General features: G+C 26.5%; 1 protein-coding gene across 1 annotated transcript in view; it reads left to right on the plus strand.

The window, feature by feature from the left end:
* The first annotated feature begins 14,460 nt into the window (after positions 1 to 14,460).
* The window catches only part of LOC135927448 (circadian locomoter output cycles protein kaput-like), a 31,764-nt gene continuing 24,247 nt past the window's right edge, over positions 14,461 to 21,977 (plus strand). The window contains exon 1 of the mRNA XM_065463424.1: positions 14,461 to 15,003. Within this exon, the coding sequence (XP_065319496.1) occupies positions 14,471 to 15,003 (533 nt within the window). The 5' untranslated portion in view covers positions 14,461 to 14,470. The remainder of the gene's footprint in view (positions 15,004 to 21,977) is intronic.

Consider the following 21,977-nt stretch of genomic DNA (forward strand, 5'->3'; position numbering starts at 1 on the left):
TTATTCTTCTTCATTATTTTGATATATCAGATAAAAATATTAACACTCATATGGCAGTTAATATGCAAAAAAAAATATTTTAAAATCTTGTAAGGTTGGAATTTAATTTATGATTTATAGGAATTCATAAATCTCTCCTTTAAAATCCTTATTTATTTTTTTTTATATGTCCAAAAATCTTTATTAAATATAACGAAATTAAGTTTCAATTATTATATACATAATTTCAATTTAAAAGTTATTATGGATATTCTGAACAATAAAATTATTCTTTATAAGTATATCATTATTAAAATAAAAAATTGAATTTTAATTCATTATAACCTATATAAAAAAAAACTGATGAATGGTTTAGGAAAGCTCCTTGAAGTGGTTTTGCCTAACCCCGCTACTGGAACTTTTTGGGGAAAATTTTCAAAATATGATTATATATTATATCATAAAAAATATTTATAAGCCACCTTTATAGAGTATAGTTATATAAGGTATCGATTTATGTATCGTTATTTATATTAATATCTAAATAAACACACGATTATAGTCCATTTCGCAAAAAAAAGTCAGTTTGACTAGCCCCCAGTCTCCCCTATATAGCCTATAAACAAATTAAAGATATAATATGTAGTATTGGGATTCGTTTCCGCCACGATTTTAACCGGAAATGTATTCTAGCCAGGAAATTAGAAATTCATTCGTCAAGATTTTCAGGAAACAGGAAATAAAAAACAACCATTTTTTTTTTAAAGTATAGGACAGTTGTAAATAACTGATTAAAATCTTAATCTCGTAATAATGGGGTTGAGTTCGCGTTTAATTTTTGTTATAAAAATAACATAATAATATATAAATAAATCATTAATTATAATCATAATAACACGAATAGTTTATAATCTCATTATATTTAATTATGGATGTTTTCTAGTTTCTTTTTAACATTATAATGATCCCCCCCCCCCATGTATCTAGGCCACACTCCTATTGGATAATTGATTTTGTTTAGCATGGCGTATAAACGTATAATTAAGCCGTATATTATTGGCGTTAGCCTTGTATATTTTACCGGTAATATGCGTATTCATAAGGGTCTTCGCGTCAAAAATAATTATTTGATATTAGAAAAAAAAGGAGTTCCCAATAACTCTGATAACTTAAGAGAAGAGAAAGTATTTTTTTTAATGTATAAAAACCAATAAATCAAAGTGAGACGTATTATACGAAAGTCCTTACATTTTTAATATGTTGTTAGACTCTATTCAATCATGTGAATCATGCTATAGCTTAATGCCAGTTTTAATGAATATATCGCGTGTGCATCTCTCCACTAACCCTCTTCACCCCAAAATTTAAAATCGTTTAACTCTATTTATTATAAAACTTTAAACAAAACTATGGCATCAACATAATTTTATATAAATTTTTCAAGCACCAAATAACTTTAAAAAAAGTTTGGCTTACCAATTATTATGATACTATCGACACAGTGCGTTCTCAAAGCAATAAATCAAAATTTGTAACTGCATCATTCCTATTACATATATTTTATTATCTCCATCTCTCTGATAAAAAAAATATGTAGGGGAGGCCAATTTCCTAAAGTTATAAAAAATAATGTAATAAATATTATTATTAAAACAATTAATAAGCAGTTTAACGACCATTATAAAAAAAGCGAAAGAAAATATAAAAAAATGTAATTAAAATTTAATTTGTTTAAGGAAGGGAAAGGGGGGGGGGGTATAAATTTATATAATATAAATTTAAATTTTATATATATATTATATATTAAAATTTATATTTATTATTATTACAATGTTTTATATTTTTATTTTATATTAAAAAATAAAAATTAAATTAATTTCGATTTAAAAAAAACATTTTCATTTTATTTTAAAAATAAATATTATATTATATACAAATAAACGGTTATAATTTGTATATTTATTATTTTATTTATAATAATAACTTTTATAATTTTTAATAAGGTGTTATAAAATTTAAATTTAATAAAAAAAAAATTCAGCTTATATATCTATAATTGTATTTATATGAAATGTTATTTGTGAATATTTGTATATCCAGCATCAAATGTTGGGTGAATATTTTGTTAGGGGCAGAAGAGGGTTGAATTGGAATAATTAAAATTTCTTATTAAAGGAAAAATCCGCAGATTGGGACTGAAATTTTAGTGTGAAGGATTACCCCCTCCCCTTTTACTAAAATAAATAAATATGCGTTAAGGATTACCATATCCGTTAACTGTTGTAGAAATATTAAGATAGAAAAATCAATGTGTATATATATCAGAAACCCGGTTTTTTTTAGGAAAAATTATTCTTGCCCGGCCTAAATATATTTGTAAGTCCGGCCCGGATATTTTTTTTAAAAAAAAATTTAGGTCCGGGTATATTTAAATCAAGGCCCGGCATGTACCCGAGCCGAGTGTGGCTTAGGACCGGTCCTGCAGGTTTTCGTATACGCTCATTTTAACTTTTTATCCCCAAAATCTCTCAAATATAACGATAGTGTCTTTATTTGTCTTCATTAACCACAATGATTCCCCTCCAATTTCAACTATTATGGTGCGTCACACCTTCCTCCTCCATTTAAAATGATAAATAAACTAACAACTATAATAATAAAAATAGATGTAAGAAAATATATGTTAAGGAATAATTATATATATTGTATTTAAGAAACCATTTGATAGTGTGTATATATACGATTTGAGTCGATTTTTCAAAACGGTTCAGAGCATCGAAATTTTGGCAAATAGACTCTCAAAGCATTTCTGCCCCAGCTATGCGCGACATCTTTAGGACTTGCATAATGTTATTTTTGGTTGTGTATGATCTTAATCGACTTTTTAACAACACTAACTCGCAACAGATAAAAAGTCAAGAGGTGGGGTTAAATGGTTAATATAATTATATTTTATATAAAACAATATACCGTTTAAAAGGAGGCTAAAGTAAAGGGGCGGGAGGTGGATGTAACTCCTCTTTCTTACCCATCAATAGCGAATCTGTTTTCTCGATCAACTAGGCCCGAAATACTTAAACTAGCCCTCTCTTCGAGTGTGGCCATTTCAGAAGTAATGAAATAACAATTGGTTAATAATTGTTTTAAGCTAGTGGTCAAGCGTGGACAATCCAGAAGTAACGAAATAACAATTGGTTAATAATTGTTTTTAGCTAGTGGTTGCTAAACGGCTAACTCGGTAATTATAGCCAACAGAAAAAAAATAATGGCTAAGCCTCGAGATTACGTTAATACGAGCAAAATCTTAAGGCTTTGTGCATAATATTTTTTCCCTAATATAATAATATTAAGTTTTAACCGTTAACACGTTTTAGTTTATTTTCACAGTTTTTTTTTCCTACTAATTATAAATATTTAAAGACGAAAATCTAAAAAGCCAGTTATAGTTTATAAATAATCCCTTTCTTTATTTCTTCTTATAATTTTTTTATTTATTAAATAAAATGAAATGTTTTTAATATTAAATATATATATATATATATTTAATATTAAAGTAATTCGTGCCAATATTCACTGTTTTGTCATGTCTCGTTTGTGGTAAAATAAAAATATTTTTTTTAAATAAAAAAGGAATTGGCGAAAATTTTGTATAATATAATATATTAAATTTTATTTTTATTTTTTCTTTCTTTTTCTTAATACCATTATATAAAGGGGTGATCACGAAAAGAAAGAAGGGGGGAGAGTAAGGCAAGTAGGAAGGCTTAGAAATAATTTTTCTAAAATATATTTATATTTGTTTTCTTCAATTTTTTTTTTTTTTAAAAAAAAACTTTACTGTGTTTTTTTGAGAATTTTAAGCTAAAAAAATGTATGTATAAAATCTTTAAAAAAATATTATATTATTTTTAAAAAAAAGATAAAAATCGTAAATTTTAAGATATTTTTATAAAATATTTTAAACTTTGTCCTGTATTGTCCGAGGAATTTTAATTAAATATTTAAATTTACATAAATTTAAATATTACATGATATATATATATATATGAATATGTATATAATTCTATTCGACTCGCAAATAACGGAAAAATTTGTGCAATTTTTTCAAAACCACAAGGATTAAGATATATTCTTCGCCACCTCAATTATAACGCTTGTAAGTGATGGATCGATTCATTTCAAAAAAATTGCTCTATTTGCCTCAGAATTGTTTATATATCGTGATTCACATTATCGGAATTTTCATCCTTCCCATCCTTATCTTGGTAATTACAGGTAAATAAAATATTTGTTTTAATTATTAACTCTTTGGAAAAAAAAACATGCCAAAAAAAACTATTCCTAAAAATTATATTATCTAAACATAAAATTGGATCCTCCTGAGATGCATTTAATTTATTTTTTTTATTATTTCATGCCTTTTTATAATTGTAAAAAATTGCGATATAATTAAATCATGAATTTTAATTATGGGTTATTATATAAAAAAAAATATTAAAATCATAAGGTGAACAAATATTTGGGAAATTTGGTTAATATTTTAAATAATTTTTATTTTTTAAAGAAAATTATTATATTAGAATATACAACTTTTTGACAAAAATTACATCTAAAAATGTTTAAATTTAATATTATATATTTTTAAAACTATATCACTGTTTTGTACAGCCCTAAAATAAAACATATCTAATAATTCGGAAATATAAATTATAATAATGCAATATTTTTAAGTAATTATGATATAACGAATTTAACTTATTTATATACTATAAATATAAAATATCTGGAATTTTTTTTTTTGAATATGATTTATATCAATTTAATTATTATTTATTGTAATAAAATTGTCTTTTGATTTGATAATACTGTATAAGGCGGCGGCAATTGCGTTAGGGCTTATGCTTAATGTCATTTAGATAAGTAATAAATAAATGATGATATTACAATATATAATTTAATTATATATTTATACATATTTATACACTTATTTTTATGATTATTATTATTATTAAATATATTCATTTTATTTTGTCGCAACAGGTAATCAAATTTTGTAATTCCATTTTATTAAATGATAAAAAAAACGAGTGTATTATTTAAGTTAAAAAGAATCACGACAATATTGGAAAATATTCGTTTATTATATTGTGAATAATATTGTTGTAAAACAAGTTTATCTATATATATATATATATCTAATATATTCAGTGCCAAGAATTATAAGGTTGGGAACCTGAGACTCCTCTTAGATAATCCTAGATTTTTCTAAAATTCTTTTTAAAAAATTTATTAGTTATCTTAAATATGTCGTATTACAAATAAGCTAATTATTATAATAATAACTTTTACATAATAAATTCATATAGAAAAAATTGTATCTTAATTTTTATCATATAAAACACAGGTGAAAAATGATGTTTGTTGAGATAACACTTCAACCCTAAGTTAGGGGTTTTTTTACGAAGTATAATTACATTTTGTCGGAGTTTATGGTACATTAAAATTTATTTTTTTACCCCATTCCTAAGTGGGAAGTTAAATGGAATTCCTTTCATATTTTCTCTTTGGATAAAATATACTCCAATTTCCCAAATTTTCTATTCTTTTTATATTCTTTCTTTCTTTCTTTCTTTCTTTCTTTCTTTCTTTCTTTCTCTTCTTTCTTTCTTTCTTTCTTTCTTTCTTTCTTTCTTTCTTTCTTTCTTTCTTTCTTTCTTTCTTTCTTTCTTTCTTTCTTTCTTTCTTTCTTTCTTTCTTTCTATTAAAAAATTTTGTCCGAATAAATCCTATCCGAGAAATTAATTAGAATCTGTTCGTAAATCTTTATTTTATAAATAAGAATGAGTAGCCGATCTTTCGACCAAATCGAAAAAAAAAAATTATAAGCTAACTGAAGGACAAAAAAAAGAAATAATTGACATTCTATGGAGGTTTCGAGTTAGGCCAAGATAATTTTTCGAAATCATGGTTCCCACTATAGTGTTGCGAGAAAATATTGATTCCGGGGTAAACCGACCCTAGTTTGGTCTGATTAGGACCTTAGCCATTTCTATAATCTTATTCCTTATCCTTTGATAGACAAACAAAGCTAAACCGGAGAGGTACTTAATTTTAAAACGCACCCCATAACCTAAATATTCATTTTATTTAGCCCAACGTATGGTTATCAGTAGTTTTTTTTTCAATTGAAGTTAAATAACTGGCTGTAGTCGGCTACAAGTTGAACCAAGACACTGCCATATAGCTGAGAAATAAGCCTCTCTTTTTTTTTGAAATCCATTACAAATAAACAAAAATGGAAATTTTCAATAAATTTGGGTAAAATTTATAATTATTTAAAACCATGCCCAAATATTTATTATAAAGATAAATCATATTTTGCCCAATAAAAATTATGTTTGGATTTGAAAGTTTAAATTTACTTATAAAGCATATACATGAATGGTATAGATGATTAAAGTATTTTTAGGGAAAATCGAATATACATGGTTGTGGGCCAACCCTGCTCTCATACTATCCCAAGTCTACCCCAAAAACCCCTACTTGCATTATTACAAAAATGTGATAAATTTTGAATAAGCCCCCCTTATAAAAACTATTCTGGTTATGGCCCTAACTAGTGTTGTTAAACGACTCGTTTTGAGCCGATTTTTAAAAACGGCCAACTCAATATTTCATCTAGAAAGATCTTACCCAAGCCTGGAGATTTTGCTCAAAGATGGAACAAAGATCCAGACATTTAATTGTCGAAATCTTGAGACTTGGGAAATAATTATCTGGCTAAAATATTGAATCAGTAACAACACTAGCCCTAACCCTTTAACCCATTTTTTTACTCCTAATATATTTTTTGTAACACGATGACTCTTATAAAATTTTCAAAGAAATTAATTTATATTTTAATATCATCTTAATATTTTATAATAATAATAATAATATAAAAAATTTTTTTTTTATATATATATAAAATATAACAATCATATTTGTAATATAAATATTAAAGAAAAATGTTGTAATTTTGAAGTGCGATTTCCTGATATTATTTTATATCATTTTTAATAATTTTAAATTAATAAAATATTTTCAAAAAAAATATATGTAAATAAATGTATTTTTCGATATTTTTTTTTTGTTAATAAATAAATGAAGGAAAGAAATGCTCATAATAAATTAAAACACGGTAGAGGTCAACTGTCCTGGGTCATTTATAAAATCGGACATTTATCAACAGAGTCTTCCCTTTGTGGAAGAGATCTTTGACTAAATATAATCGTTAATAAATATTATTCATCTTTGTCAACATATTATTTTTAGAGGCTCAAAGGCAAGGACTCATAAACCCTAAAAGGCGTGGGTAGAACAAAGATTTTTAAAATTTAGCCCCTCCCTCCCCTACTTGGTATTCACTCATCTTCGCTAAAATTAATATGATAGTTTAGAAAATAAGTGCTAATAAGATCCTAATGCCCACGAGATCCCAGCTCAAGTATTTTAAATGCTGCAATTTAACAAAAAAAAAATTAAGAATTGGTTTTAATTATTCAATAACTAAAATTAAACCCTTATTCTATTTAAAATTATTCTTTATATGAATAAAAAAAATTGAACTACCATAAAATCTAATTTATTAAAGATATTGAGGTGTCTGCTTTTATAATAGGATTGAGACCCGGTGCTTCCTGGACAAAGTTCATTCATCTAGATTTTTGTTGTACCATAAAGGTTTACCCTAAATTCAAAATAATATACTTCTAATTACCAACTTTCTATCATGAACCGTTCCTAAGTCAATGAACGCCTGTAGGCAGATCCCTCTCTTGTGACATTTTTCACATATAGGGATTTTATTGTGAATAAAATTATAATATCTAATCTTCCCATTCTAAAATAAATTAAGATTTATCGACATGAAATGCTTTAAACCATTTCCATTAGCTATATACCCCTCTCATTTATTTGAGGAATTAACTTAAATAATTTGTCCACTCTTTCGCGTTCGCATTGCCTTCACCTCTAAAAACTGAGATTGTAAAAACAAAATCATTAATCTTCTGGCATATATTTCAAAATTTCGCCTATGATGCTTAGAAACATGAGAATTATGGGGGTTATATATTTGCAAACAATTTAAATGTATTAATATAATATGTTTTCTTCGTTTTTTTTACCTTATTCGAGATAAATTTTGTTGTTGGGTTATACTTATACTTATTTCTATTTATATAGGATTTTGTATCGAGATAATATTGTGTAATAATATGTATAATTATTGTATCTACAACAATAGGCGAAATATAACTTTTATTTGTTTAAGATTTTTATCATATTATTATTTGTATGAATTGATAATGTAATACTATTTATTATTGTATAAATATTTTTAATGGAATTGTATTATCTATATTATTTCATTCATTAATAAATATTTTCCTTTTAAAAACAATTCCAAATCATAGCAACAATCATCTTATAAAAATTTTTTTTATAAATAGTGCCACTATAATGATCAAAGTTGTAAATGATATAAACTTTATTCTTTATAAAATATTAATTGTTCAAAGACTAGCAAAATATATGTTTCCCAGCTCATTTCTATTTGCATAATATATGATTATATTTTATAGAAATAAAAGAAATAAAAGAACGAACGAAAGAAAGAAAGAAAGATAGAAAGGAAACAATGAAGAAAAAAAGAAGTCCCCTAAAGTTTATATTATCATAATGATAGCTACTTTTGATTTAGATAAAATTATATATATATAATATATATTTTTTTGTCTAAAAAAACGGTCGTTAAACTTAAATTATAGAAGATATTAAAACTAAATTATATTTTATGTTAATTTTTATTTCATTTTCGTTCACACCAAAAAATGTATACACACAAAATCGAGAAAATTATAATAAGTTCCACGTTTCATAAATTTTTCCATGATACTATATGATAGTAAGGGGAAATGTGCCATAAAAGGCCATGTTTGAAGACTGGCCACCACCCTTTAACTTTTTATCTGCTCAAAATTGGTCAAAATGTGTATATTTATGATATATGTATACCTCACCTAAGTTTATTTATTGAATAGATCAATGCAATAAAAAATTTTTTTACTGTCTTTAGTATATACCTCTTTCTAAAAGAATCATGTTGCGTATTTGTTTTTTGTTTAATGAAAAAATTACCAATTTAGATTACCGATATTTTATATAAATAGTGTCTTTAGAGCATTATTCACTTCACACATAAAAAAATTAGGCCTTAAAAGTTTTATTTAATAGACATATAAAGGCGCTTAATAATAATAGAGAGGTGATTCGCCCATTCAAGTAATCATATTGAATTGAAAATGCTATTGCAAAAAAACATTTGGTGAAATTTCAAATGACGAACAAGCTTAAGAATGTTTAGCAAAAAGATAATTAAGATATTAATTTATAATATTATCATTAAATAGATGTGGTAATAAATTGAGATATTAATACTAATTAAATTGGTGTATAATTGATTTTTTATATAACTAAAAAAATGTAGAAATATTAATATATGTCTTTTAAAAGTATAATTTCATATTTGTAATAAAATTCTTAAATAATATATTATGGCCAGTTAACACATAGTATATGGCCAGTCAATACATAGTGTGTATTTCTGTATTGACTGGCCATAAAAACAACTTTCACCTAACCTCATCTAGCTAGAGCTTTGATCCAAATTTTATTTTAAAGATTAATAATTAGGCTACACATTGATATGAAATTTATTTGGTTAAACCCAAATCTTATTATTTTTTTTAAAAAAAAGGCAAGCAATTTCACTTTTGTAAAAGTAGGATTATGCCAAACAAGCCCCAATAGTGGGGTTAGTCGGATCACTTTTTAGGCTTTCTATATACTTGAAAGATTGATATTCCCAAAAATTGACAGCCCGGTAGGGTCAAGTCACACTAATTATGACTACAAGCACGGTCCCGATCTCGTTCTCCGCTATAGATTTTTGTAATTATCCTTAGATCTCATGGGAGGAATTTACATACGAATTTTATATTGAGTATTTCAATTTTATAAATTACTTAAACAACTCGAAACAAATTAAAATAAAAACGAGTTGGATATTATTATTCTTTTTTTTACTATTCCTATTTTTCAATAGGGATTAAAGATCCGTAGTAGGCTGGTTGTAGCCAACACCTATCCGCCTATTTATATAAAAAATATAATTTAATCCGTCGGCCCAATGTTTAAAAATTTTAATTATTAATGGCGGTTCTGGAGCTATCATATTTATTAATATTAAATAAATATTTTTAAAAAAATTTAACTTATAAAAAAGAAGCAAAATTATTTTTTTTTAAATAATTTTGAAAGTCTGTTCTGTTTACTTAACCCAAAAAAAAATATTTCGAAATTCACCTTTGAAAAATTAGAAATAAAAATTAGCAAAAAAAAAATAAAAAACACACCCATTGTAAACTATTGTACCGATATACATTATTTATTAATTAATTTTATAATATAAATATTTAATGTCGTAAATTAAAAGGGAGTAAAGACTGATCTGGAATTCTGTTAGGATAAATCGGAATAACTCCATTTTAACCCCATGAAGGTTAATTTTTAAATTTCTTTCTTTCTTCCTTTCTTTCTTTCTTTCTTTCTTTCTTTCTTTCTTTCTTACTTACTTTCTTTCACGAATTATGTGAAATTAATACTTTATTAAAATTTTATTATTTAAAAAAAAACAATTGAAAAAAAAGAAAATCAAAATTTTTGGTACACATTGTAAAATATTAAAATTTGACGTGTAAATGGCTTGTATTAATCTTTGAAAACCTACCCCTGTCCTTCAGTAGTGTTGTTAAACGACTTGATTCGAGACGATTTTAAAAAATGAGGAAAATATTACCCAAGCGTGGAGATTACGCCAGATGTTCAATCCTATGTGCCATCTAAGAAGCAAAATCTTTAGGCTTGCATAATAATTTTCTGGATAAAATGATGAGTAAGCCGCTTTTATAGACTCAAATTGAGCCGTTTAATAACATTATTTCATTGTCTTTAAAAAAAAAATTTTAATTTAAAGGAAGTTTATAAAAATATTTTTATTTATTTTTTCTTATATGTTAATTAAGAATTAGGTTTAATATTCTACATACGACACGATAAGTTATTAGATTAAAATCTCTTATATCATTATAAAAAATTTTTTTTACTGCCACTTGAAAAAGTTATATCTAAGTATTAAATTCATATAACTGTGGTGACGTAAATTGTTTATATATGAATCCAATACAACAAACATTCTGTAGCGATCTAAGCATATTCTTGTTAGTCTACTGGATGTCTCATCTATTCTATACATAATATTTTTAATTTCAAAATTAGAAAGAATCGATGGCAGGAAAGAGATTCAGAATCCCTATGGGAAGGATTTCTAAATTTCTGTCTATCCTTTCAAATAAAAATATGTATACTGTGTATACTATACTGATGTTGACATAGAGAGAAATATATTTTCTTATCGATGGGTTCATATGTCGAGACACTTAAAACTTTATTACTTCAAAATGTAAGTTAGAATTGTCCAATCTGCCCCATAGCATCGATTGCCCGGTTTCTAACATAGTGAATAAACATGATAAATATATAAATTTAATTTTAATCATTTTATATTTTAGTCACGTGAAAGAGATTGGAGCAGCCACAACCCCCCCCCCCCCCACCGATTAAAACAATTTCAGGCCGGAAAATATGTGCTAAATATAATTTCGATTATAAAAATATATTACACGCTGAGCTAGACACTTTACACGAAACTAGTTTACGGGGAAAGCATTCTACCGCGTATTTTAAGAAAATCCGCCAAGCTCTTTAGGTGCTGCGTGTTTCCGCTTTCCTTCCAAAGTTAACTTATATTTTAGAAAAATAAACCAGAGCCCAAGATAGCTATATTATTCCTGCCTAGAAAAAGTTAGATTCAGCCGGCTAAAAATTCGGTCAAAAAAAAAATTAGAAAAATTATCTACGTTATTGTCAAAAAAATTTATAATAATTTTTTTTTTTTTTTGGCAGATAAAGTATTTCATTTCGTTATTCTTTTTTTTTTTTATTTTTTATCAAAATAAAATGTAATTTTTTTTATATTTGCCAATCAAAGATGATTGACACTTTTATAAGGTTATATTTTTTTTTTTTATTTTTTGAAACGAAAATATAAATTTAAAAAGGTATAAAAAATTTTGAATTTCACAAGGTAATTTTTTTTAAAAAAAAATAAAAAATAAATAATTGTCATAATAAAATTATTATTTTTTGTTATGTTATAAATGGGAACCAGTGCCATCATTGGGGACGGGGCCAAGAGGCGTCCCAGCCTTAGGCCGCATTCCTAGTGGATCCGATCCGACACGATCTAACAGCTGATCGATTTTTAAAATCTGTTTATGAGATCAATTTTTTTTTTGTAATAATATTAATTTTGTCTTTAATTCGATACATGATAATAACCCCAAGAAATATTGGTTTTAATAAAGAAAAATTGATTCTCATAAACCGATTTTTAAAAATCCATCAGCTGTTAAATCGTGTTGGATCGGATCCACTATGAATGCGGCTTTAGTACGACACCACCTATATAGTGTTGTAAAACGGCTGTTTCGAGCCAATTTTTTAAAAACGGCTATCTCAATATTTCTTCCAGAAAAATCTTAAGCAAGCCTGAAGATTTTGCTCATAGAAGGGACAAAGATCTAGACATTATATTTATCTAAATCTCGAGGCTTAGGCAATATTTTTCTGGCTAAAAATATTTGAGTTAACAGTTTTAAAAACCATTTAACAACACTCTACACCTATATTCAATTTAAGGGCATTCAAAACTATTTTATAAGAGGTGGTGCAATTTTTTTTCCTTTCGGAGTTTCTAAAAATACCATACACAATATAAGGCCTTCCTTGTTGGGTGTTCGTTATATCACCTATATTTATCCAACTACGATATACAGAATAAATGAACTTAAACTGAGTTTGAGCAGGTTTATAAAATTTGACTAATCCAATTTTAGGGCTGAAGGATAGTTTATTTATTTTCCTAAAGGAGTTGGCACAGGATTCACCCCATGCCTAAAAAAATGGGAATACATATAAGAATGGTTTTGCCACTATTATATTAAAGAATAAAAGAACGTTCAATGAAGTCTGGCGTTGAAAGATATTTAGACGAAAATGGTGAAAAGCATTTAAGAGTAAATACGAAATGGCATCACGACAATGAACAACACGCTACAACTGACTTCAATGTATAAAAATACTTTTAATAAATGAAATCTTCAATATAGTTATGAATGAGTATTAATATCAATGGGCAATGATAAACCATTATTTGTTTTTAAATAAAACTTTGCAATTATATTCAATTTTATGCACTGATTATTTCTTCACAGGAGTAAGCAGGATTCTGCTGAAGAGGGGAGGGATGGAAGCACTATTAGATAGGTTTATTCCTCATAAATTATTGTAGCCCTTATAGCTATTACTCGATTTTTTTAAAAGAAAATAATAATTCGTTTTTGAACACAGCTCTATATAAAAGTAATTTTAAAATATTAATAATTATATTCAATCGAAATTACATATCTTAATAATAAAATTAAAAAAAATTAGCACTAATTTATTATAATCCCTTTTCTCCTATTATTTTTATATATATACAATATACATATTTAACTAAAAATAAAGGTTATTTATGTAGTAAAACAAAAAATTTACTATATAGTTGATAGTCAAGGATTTTATGTATTAATATAAATTATAACTTTATAATATTTTTTATTTTATTTTTTTTTGTCATACATTAAAAAAAACAAAAGCCCAAAAATTACGTTTTATATTATACTAGACAAATTGTCGCCAAATATATTATTTTTTTTTGTTTAAAGAAAGTAATATTTAACGAAAAATATTTTAAAAACATATTAAAAATTGTTTTTTTTTAATATTTATTTTATAATTATAAATAAATAATATAAAGAAAATAGAAATGAGAATAAAATTTTGCTTTTAAATTAAAAGAAAAAAAATTTTATAATTAATTAAATATAATATAAGTTTTTTAAAAATTAATTCATAAAAAATCAAAAAAAAAATACATATTTTAGATATTCTAATAAAATAATGATAATAATTGTCAAATTAATTTGACGCTTCCAAAGTTTGTTAAATTTTTTTTTACAAACAATTTGTATTTTTAAATAAGAATTCTTTTAGATTTTATATAAAAAAAATATAGAACCACAAAAAAAAACTCAAACCACAACAATAAATTAAGTTTTTTTCAAAAAAGAACAATTTCTTTTAAAGATTTTTCGGTTTAAAAAAAGAAAAGGCGTTATAATAATTATTATTATTATTTATAAGTAAACATTAACACAAATTTTTTTTTTATTTTAAAAATGTTCTTAATGAAAAACTTGTTGGTATAATTCGGAAAATTATATAAATGATATTAGATACACATTCGATACATAATCCACATAATATTAGTAAACATAATTACAACACTCCTCGTAAAGTAGTCGATCCTCACGACTCCTGGAAAAATCATTCCGAGTATAGTAAAGATCTTCCTAATAATTCGGCTACTATCAATAACCCAGGGGTCCATCAAAGGGACTCCAACAGTATCGGCGATATTAATATGCAAGAATACAATATCTCGAACTTACCAAATTACAACGAGTCAAATATTTATTACGCCAATAATTGCTCCATTTATCAGCAGAGCAATTGTTTCATCCCAGAGATCGAAGATCATTATCCTTATTACGACTACGGGATCAATTCCGGTTTCAACGATAATATCAACGGAGCTAAACATCGCGGGTATGGTGTCAAATTTGACCACTTCAATTCTAAAACCGAAGGAGCCGAGGACCTCGATACCGAGTTTGCCAGGGGTTCTCACATAATATCTAAAAACATATTAAGTCAGCTGACTAATGAAGATAATTCTAAGTCGTTTAACGCGCAAAAGTATACAACACTAAAAAATTATTTTTGTTAATTAACTTTAATCGAAATATAATATTAACAAGCAATATATATATATACATACTTTGTTTTAATCATCTAATTGTTTGCTACATTAAGATCCATTTACAGTTAGCGCCTATTCGCGGCGAAGAATACAAAAATACAGCATATATTTTTTTTATGATTCACCGTGGATCTAAACTGTGACTGCAGAGTTACATCCTTCTCTTGATATATAAAATGTATCTCTTTTTATTTAAATGTCGCAACACATATTTATCAGAGATATAGTTTATAGGGATATTTTTTTTTAGAAGAGCAATTAGATAGAAAGAGAATACTTTGTCAGCCTATTTTTTTGTTCAGGCCCAGCCCACCAAAATCAAGAGCAATGTTTATCTAAGAGTGGACTTGGTATGTGAAAGTTTTGTAAGGCGGATGGGGGTGGAGGAGCGGATATATATAGTATATTACTTTCTATTTTATTTTATATAACTTTCTCAACAAGGGAAATTACTAGATAAATTATAACGTCAGGGAAACTGGTCAAAAAAGCCGGGGCTAGTTTTAATTTTTTTTTTAAACAATAACAATACTTTTTAAATGACATCATTAAAACCAAGTTAAAATTTTTATAACATAATAATGGATTAATTTTTAACATTCATTTGCTTGCAATATTTCTTCCTAGAGGATAGCATTTAAATGAATCTTGAAGGGATAGAAAATTAGCAAAATTTACGAAACTCGGGTAGGCCTAAAAAAAACCGAGGCCGAAATTTGAAAATGGAATTATTATATTTATTTATTTTTCCGCCTCGCGTAAAAATATTTATTTTGCGCGGACTTCTAATAATCTCATTTTATGTTAGCGGCAATATGTTTTTTTTCCGCTAATTGCAACACGTTTTTTTTTAATTTAAAAATCTGATTATACCGGAAATGCATTTTCAGCATGTTTGAGAATATAATGAATTGTAGATAATCTTTAACTTTTTGAGTTCATTCATAATTTATATGAAATAAATATGTAAGAAATTAATCTAAATTATATTAAGTTCAAATGTTCACGATAAAAATTTTTCCGAAATTCGTAGGGTAGGTAATTCAAACACGATGAAATCCATTTCCGGGCAAAATGAGATTTTTCAATTTAAAAAAAAAAAACTTGCTCAAAAATTGATTTAAAGTTTAAAAATTAACACAATTTTCGCTAACACATATATATACAATATGAATGTGATTTATTTGCAATTTTCGTAATGACCTTTTTCAATATTAAATTAAACTCAGATAGGACACTCTATTTTTAAAAAACTAAAAAAATGCTATAACCATAATATATAATTTCTTGGCAATTTTTGTATATTCCTTATAATTACTATAATTCCAGAATTGTTTAAACTACATGAGAGAATACGAGAACCGCCTCTCTACACCTTTCACTTTCCCCAGAAATTCTTCATTTTGCGATTTATGATTCTTTTTATTAACATTTACAACAACAACAAAAATAGAGTATATATTTAACATTATATTTGTTTAAATTTTACCTAAATTCTGTTATACACTTAAATAAGAAATAATTTATATTTTACTATATTATATGATTTTGTAAGTTTTGGCGCATCTCGTGGGCTGGACCGAATATATCGTTTAAAAATTATTAACGGACCTGAACCAATAAACAGATGTTCAGGTCGGGCTGCACCTCATTCATACGTTCCAAGTTGTCAATTCCCGAAATCCAGTCTAAATTTTTTTTTTTACTAAACTAATATTTTAGATATGAATACGATTCGAAAAAATAAACACTGCGAACCTCCCCCCCCCTTCCACTTCTGGGGCTCTCCTAAGCAAAATAAATCTACTCATAGCTCTGCACAATTCTCTTGTGTAATTGTGAATAATCGCTAAAATCATAACTATATTAAGTCTTTACAACCCATCCATATAATCTCATTCTAACCACAAAATCTTTAAAAAATAATTTGTTACCATAAAATTAATCAAATCAAAATTTCCTTTTTATAATATATGGCCAAAAAAGATATATTATATGGTTCGAAAAAATTTCTACCCAATTATCAATCCCTACATTAAAACCATGATAATTATATATATTAACGAAATTTTTTTATTAAATTGATAAATCAATACATATTATAATTTTTTTAAAAAAAAACTTTTGTTTTTTTTTGTCAAAATATTAATATACAGGGGGAGGGGGGGGGGATAGAATAGTATATATAAATTTTCTTGTTTTTATTAACAAATAATTTTATTTGCCCCGCACAAACTTTTAATAAGCCGGGGTATAATGACCTTCAAGCGCATTTCTATATATATATATATATATATAACGGAATCGTGCTCATACAACGGGATGAGTTGGGTCAAGGAGCTCCATGATGGATTTAGGATTTGCATTTAGACCCGCCAAGACTAACTGGGATAAATATAGCATTTTTTAAGTCGCAAAATCTCTCCCTTTTCTCGAAGATTTGGTCACTGTTACGATTCCTGAGCATGAAGCACTCCAGTAATCATGGGAGACCATTATATAATATATACATTACACATTTAATATATTTTATTTAATTTAGTAATATAGCGAACTCTTGTAGGCTTTCGGGCCTGGAAGTAAAATGGGCGTATATAACCCAAAGGCGGGAAACCTAATTTCCCCCCCCCCAATAAACCAGTTGAAATATAAAATGGCGCATAATACAACATTCATTATACCTAGTGTTGTTAAACGGTTCGATTTGAGCCCATTTTTAAAAATGGCTAACTCAAAATTTTAGCCAGAATAATATTATGCTATGCCACGTGATTTCGCTAATAGATGTCCAAACCCTTTAGGCGTGCATAACATATTTCTGAATTAAACATTTAGTTAGCCGTTTTTTTAAAAAATCGGCTTAAATTCTGGCCGCTTAGCAACACTGAATTCCTTATCTTTTTACATTTCAAAACTTTACCTTCGAATAACATTTTACAAAATGCAGTCAAAGGTTGCTTAAAATGAAGAAAAATAGGATGATGTCGGTATATATACTATATGTCTGAGAGTAGACCAATTTTTTCAGTTAGGTTTACTTGTCCTAAGCCGAGGTTGGCTGTAAAATTCAGTGTCGGGTCAGGTCTCAATAATTTAATCTCTAAGTGGGTCTCTGACATAAATAAAAAAAAAAATTTTTTTTAAAACAACTTTCCCGGCTTTAAACATATAATATATATAAACTATATAATTAGATTTATTTTATATTTTTAATGATTCAAATTTTGTGTTTTTTGTTTTTTGAAAATAAAAAACTTTTAAATTTGAAATTATTTTCGTATTTTTATAATCGAGTTGAAAAATTATTGTTTATAATATCCTTCTTTTATTATGTATTTTTTTTTACTAATCATTATAATATTATAAGGGTTTTTTTTTGTGTTTTTTTAATGTTTTTTATATAATTTTTGTATTTTTATGATCAAATTTTAAACTGTATAAATAATATTCATTATTGAAGTATAACTCTAGTTATAATATATATCATCGTTTACTAGCTCCTTTTTTTAAGTGAAATTATTTCTTTTTTGTATAATGTCATCTATTTTTTGATGGAAGTGTTGGGTAGTGTGATTGATAGAATAAACAATGTCAACGCGAATGACTTTTTAACCCACTAGCATAAAGACCCTTAAATTTTGTGTGATGATGTATTTTTATGTCTTAATTTCTTACCTATAATTCACCCTTTTATGAAAAACTTTCCTGGCTTTTAACTAATTTGGCAAAGAAAAATAACCCTTTTTCAACCAAAAATTATAAAAATCACCCCTCTAGTTAGCAAAATATAATTTGGCGCATAATTCAAAATTTTGCAAACATGTTCCTTAAAATCATAGCTTTATAAGTTAAAATTTAGAAAGTTTTTTTTTAGCTTAATTAGAAATCACGCGATAACCTTTTGCATAATATATATCACCCTGGGGCAAAGTTGTTATGGGTAAAATAGTTAAAATTTTCCGTCTGTTTAAAGCTGTAAAGAATAATTGAAATGCACTTGTTGACTAAAATGGGCACACTCAAATGGTATGGAGTAAAATGGCGGAAATAATCCGCTTCACATAATTAATCGTAGCTCCTATAGGTGGAAAGCATGACTTTTTTAATTTTATTTTGTAGATAAACGGTTTAGCTAAATATTTCAACATTTTATTGGAACAAAAAAAAACGAAAATACCGACCGTTTTACCCCGGTATTCCCGTAGTAATTTAAGCAGATATAAACTTTTGATGAAGTCAGTTGAGTGCTCAAATGCCAACTTTGACAGGAGACTAAATAAAATATCATACAACTCATTTCTTCTATTTTATCTTTTTTTTTCTTCTTTTTATATGGAACTCAATGACATATAATAATACCTAGACTTGCATTTGAAAGCATCGCAGAATGCAAATCAGCTGGAGCCGCCATTTTGGTAACCCGTATAGTAATTATTCTCATGTTAAAAAACTACTATTAAATTGATAACTTGTTTCCTTAATCATCTCGATGATCAGGCTAATATTTAATAAAGTTTGCGTCAGACACAGGAATAAATTGGCCTCTAGTTTACTATTTTTAATAATGATACGGGTATTCAAAAATGGAGTCCCCAGCGGTTTTCATTGCTGTGCACTTTTAATGAAAGCATCGTCATTCTAGGTATTATTATATGTCACTGATGGGACTCTACTTGGTCTCTTCATTCCATTCCCACACACACCAACATTACCCATACTGAAACTAAAGAAAAATATCTATGGATCTTTTATGATTTTCATTCCAGTAGTCATACATATCTACCAACTCTTTTTTTTAGCCTATAACATTAAAAAAATTCTTGGCGGTCAAATTAGACATTTCACCAAAAAAAAAGAGTGAAATAATTTTTATATATATTAGAATTTATTTATAAAAAAGTTTTTAAAATATAATGATGGTTCCTCTCTGGGAACACACGCGATTGTTAAATCCCTAATTTATACTTGTACTATTTAGGGCCCTTTTTTTTATTTTGTAACATAAGTTTTTATAATATACATGACATTTAATATATAAATAATTTTAAAATGAAAAAGATTACGATATGTAAAAAAAAATTATCCTTATATATTAGTTTGGTTTGAATATCGGGGGGGGGGGAGTTCTTTACCCAATAATCTTTGATAAAATATTGCGATTATTCTTGTACAAAATTTTAAAAAAAATTTCCTTAACCTTATTATCCGCTAGTCGATTTTTAGCGGAAAAAAAAAAGTATTTAAAAATAGATCGCTTTTACGATTAAGAAACATTTATATTTAGATCCGGGTGATAGGCTTACGGTCCCGCTGGCCGAGCGGCAGTTAAAAATTTTTTTTTTCCCCCCTTTAAACAAAAAAAAAAAATTTGACTATATAATATGCCCGTTATAATTACGAGATTGTCGAAACCATTTTAATATAGTAAGTTGAGTTAAATTTGGGAGGTGGGGGGGGGGAGGGGAGGGGGGTTATATGGATTAATATTCGACTCGGATTAAAGGTTCAAAATTCTATAGCGAAGATATGGGTATCGTTTTTGGGTCATTAAATGGTTATATTGCTCAGAATGCTTTTTAAAATAGAAAACTGTTTTAGTTTGATTTTAACTAGTATATACATTGTTAACGGCTAACTAAATATTTTAGCCAGAAAAAAAAATATTGCCAAGATCCCGAGATTTCACTAATATATATCCAAACATTTATGCCAACTTTTAGCAAAATCTTCAGGCTTGTTGTCGTAATATTTTTCTGGATAAAGTATTGAATTTTAATCATTTTTTTAAAAAAAAAAAAATCTGCTCAAATTGAAACGTTTAACTAAGGCTAATTTTTAACGTATTTATTCTCGAAATTATTATAAAAGCGTATATTGAACATAATGCTTGAAAAAATTAGGATCTAGATAGTTTCACCCGAGGGCGTTCGGCTAGACTTTTCATATTGTCAGTGTTCAACTAGTGTTCGAAAGCGGAAAACGTTTAAATAAAGGCGGGAAAAGGGAAGAGGGGTGGCTAAAATTTTGACAATGTTCTAGTCCCCTTGGCCCTACCCATACATAGTAACCAGATATTATTTTAAGATACTTTTAAGATACTTTTTCCACAGTTTTATTACAATATGGAGAACAATCATATTTGCCCCCCAAATTCAATAAATTAAAGAAAATTTTATGATTCCGTATATATTTTATTGTTTACATTCTTATATAATAATTTATATATATTATTTCAATGGATCGCTACGATAATATTTGTTGGAATCTTATTCCTCAATCGAAAACAGTTGATTAAATAACCCCTCTAGGTAAATCAGTAAAAAAAAAAATAACAAATTTATATTTTCTAAGGTTTCGATTAGATATTCGGATATATAATATACCATCCTCCCCAATAACTAATTGTAACTAAAATATACGATTCTACCATTTAAATCTGTTTCTGTGTGGGTTTTCCGCCCGTACCCCCTTTCGCGCATAGTTTTTTGAAAAATCGCCTACCATTTGATTAGTTATTGTAAAAAAATGTCGTATACGTCTGCCCCCACAACTGCGTTATATAAATGAAAACCATTGGAATTTTTATATTTTATCTTTAAAAACTTCGACAGCTATTCAAAAAAAAGTTTTCCCTGAAAAAAAAAAAGGACAGCTAAAATAACTTTATTTATATTAAATATCGAAATTTATCATTGAAAGCCATTTAATATATGTCACTATTTTGTAATATATCTTATGCAATTTTTTTTAAAACAAAAATATATGTTAGTTAGAAAGTTTTGAAGTGAGACCTAGAATATAGGATTTGTAATCTCGACTCTCTAGAAGGAATAAGAAGAAAATGTAGCATATTTATTTTTTTTTAATTCCTAAGATATGTTAATTTATATAATATATTGTATAATTAAAT

This window comes from Gordionus sp. m RMFG-2023, chromosome 3 (assembly GCF_954871325.1).
Source record: "Gordionus sp. m RMFG-2023 chromosome 3, tfGorSpeb1-WG-v2, whole genome shotgun sequence".
Taxonomy (NCBI): Eukaryota; Metazoa; Nematomorpha; class Gordioida; order Chordodea; family Parachordodidae; genus Gordionus; species Gordionus sp. m RMFG-2023.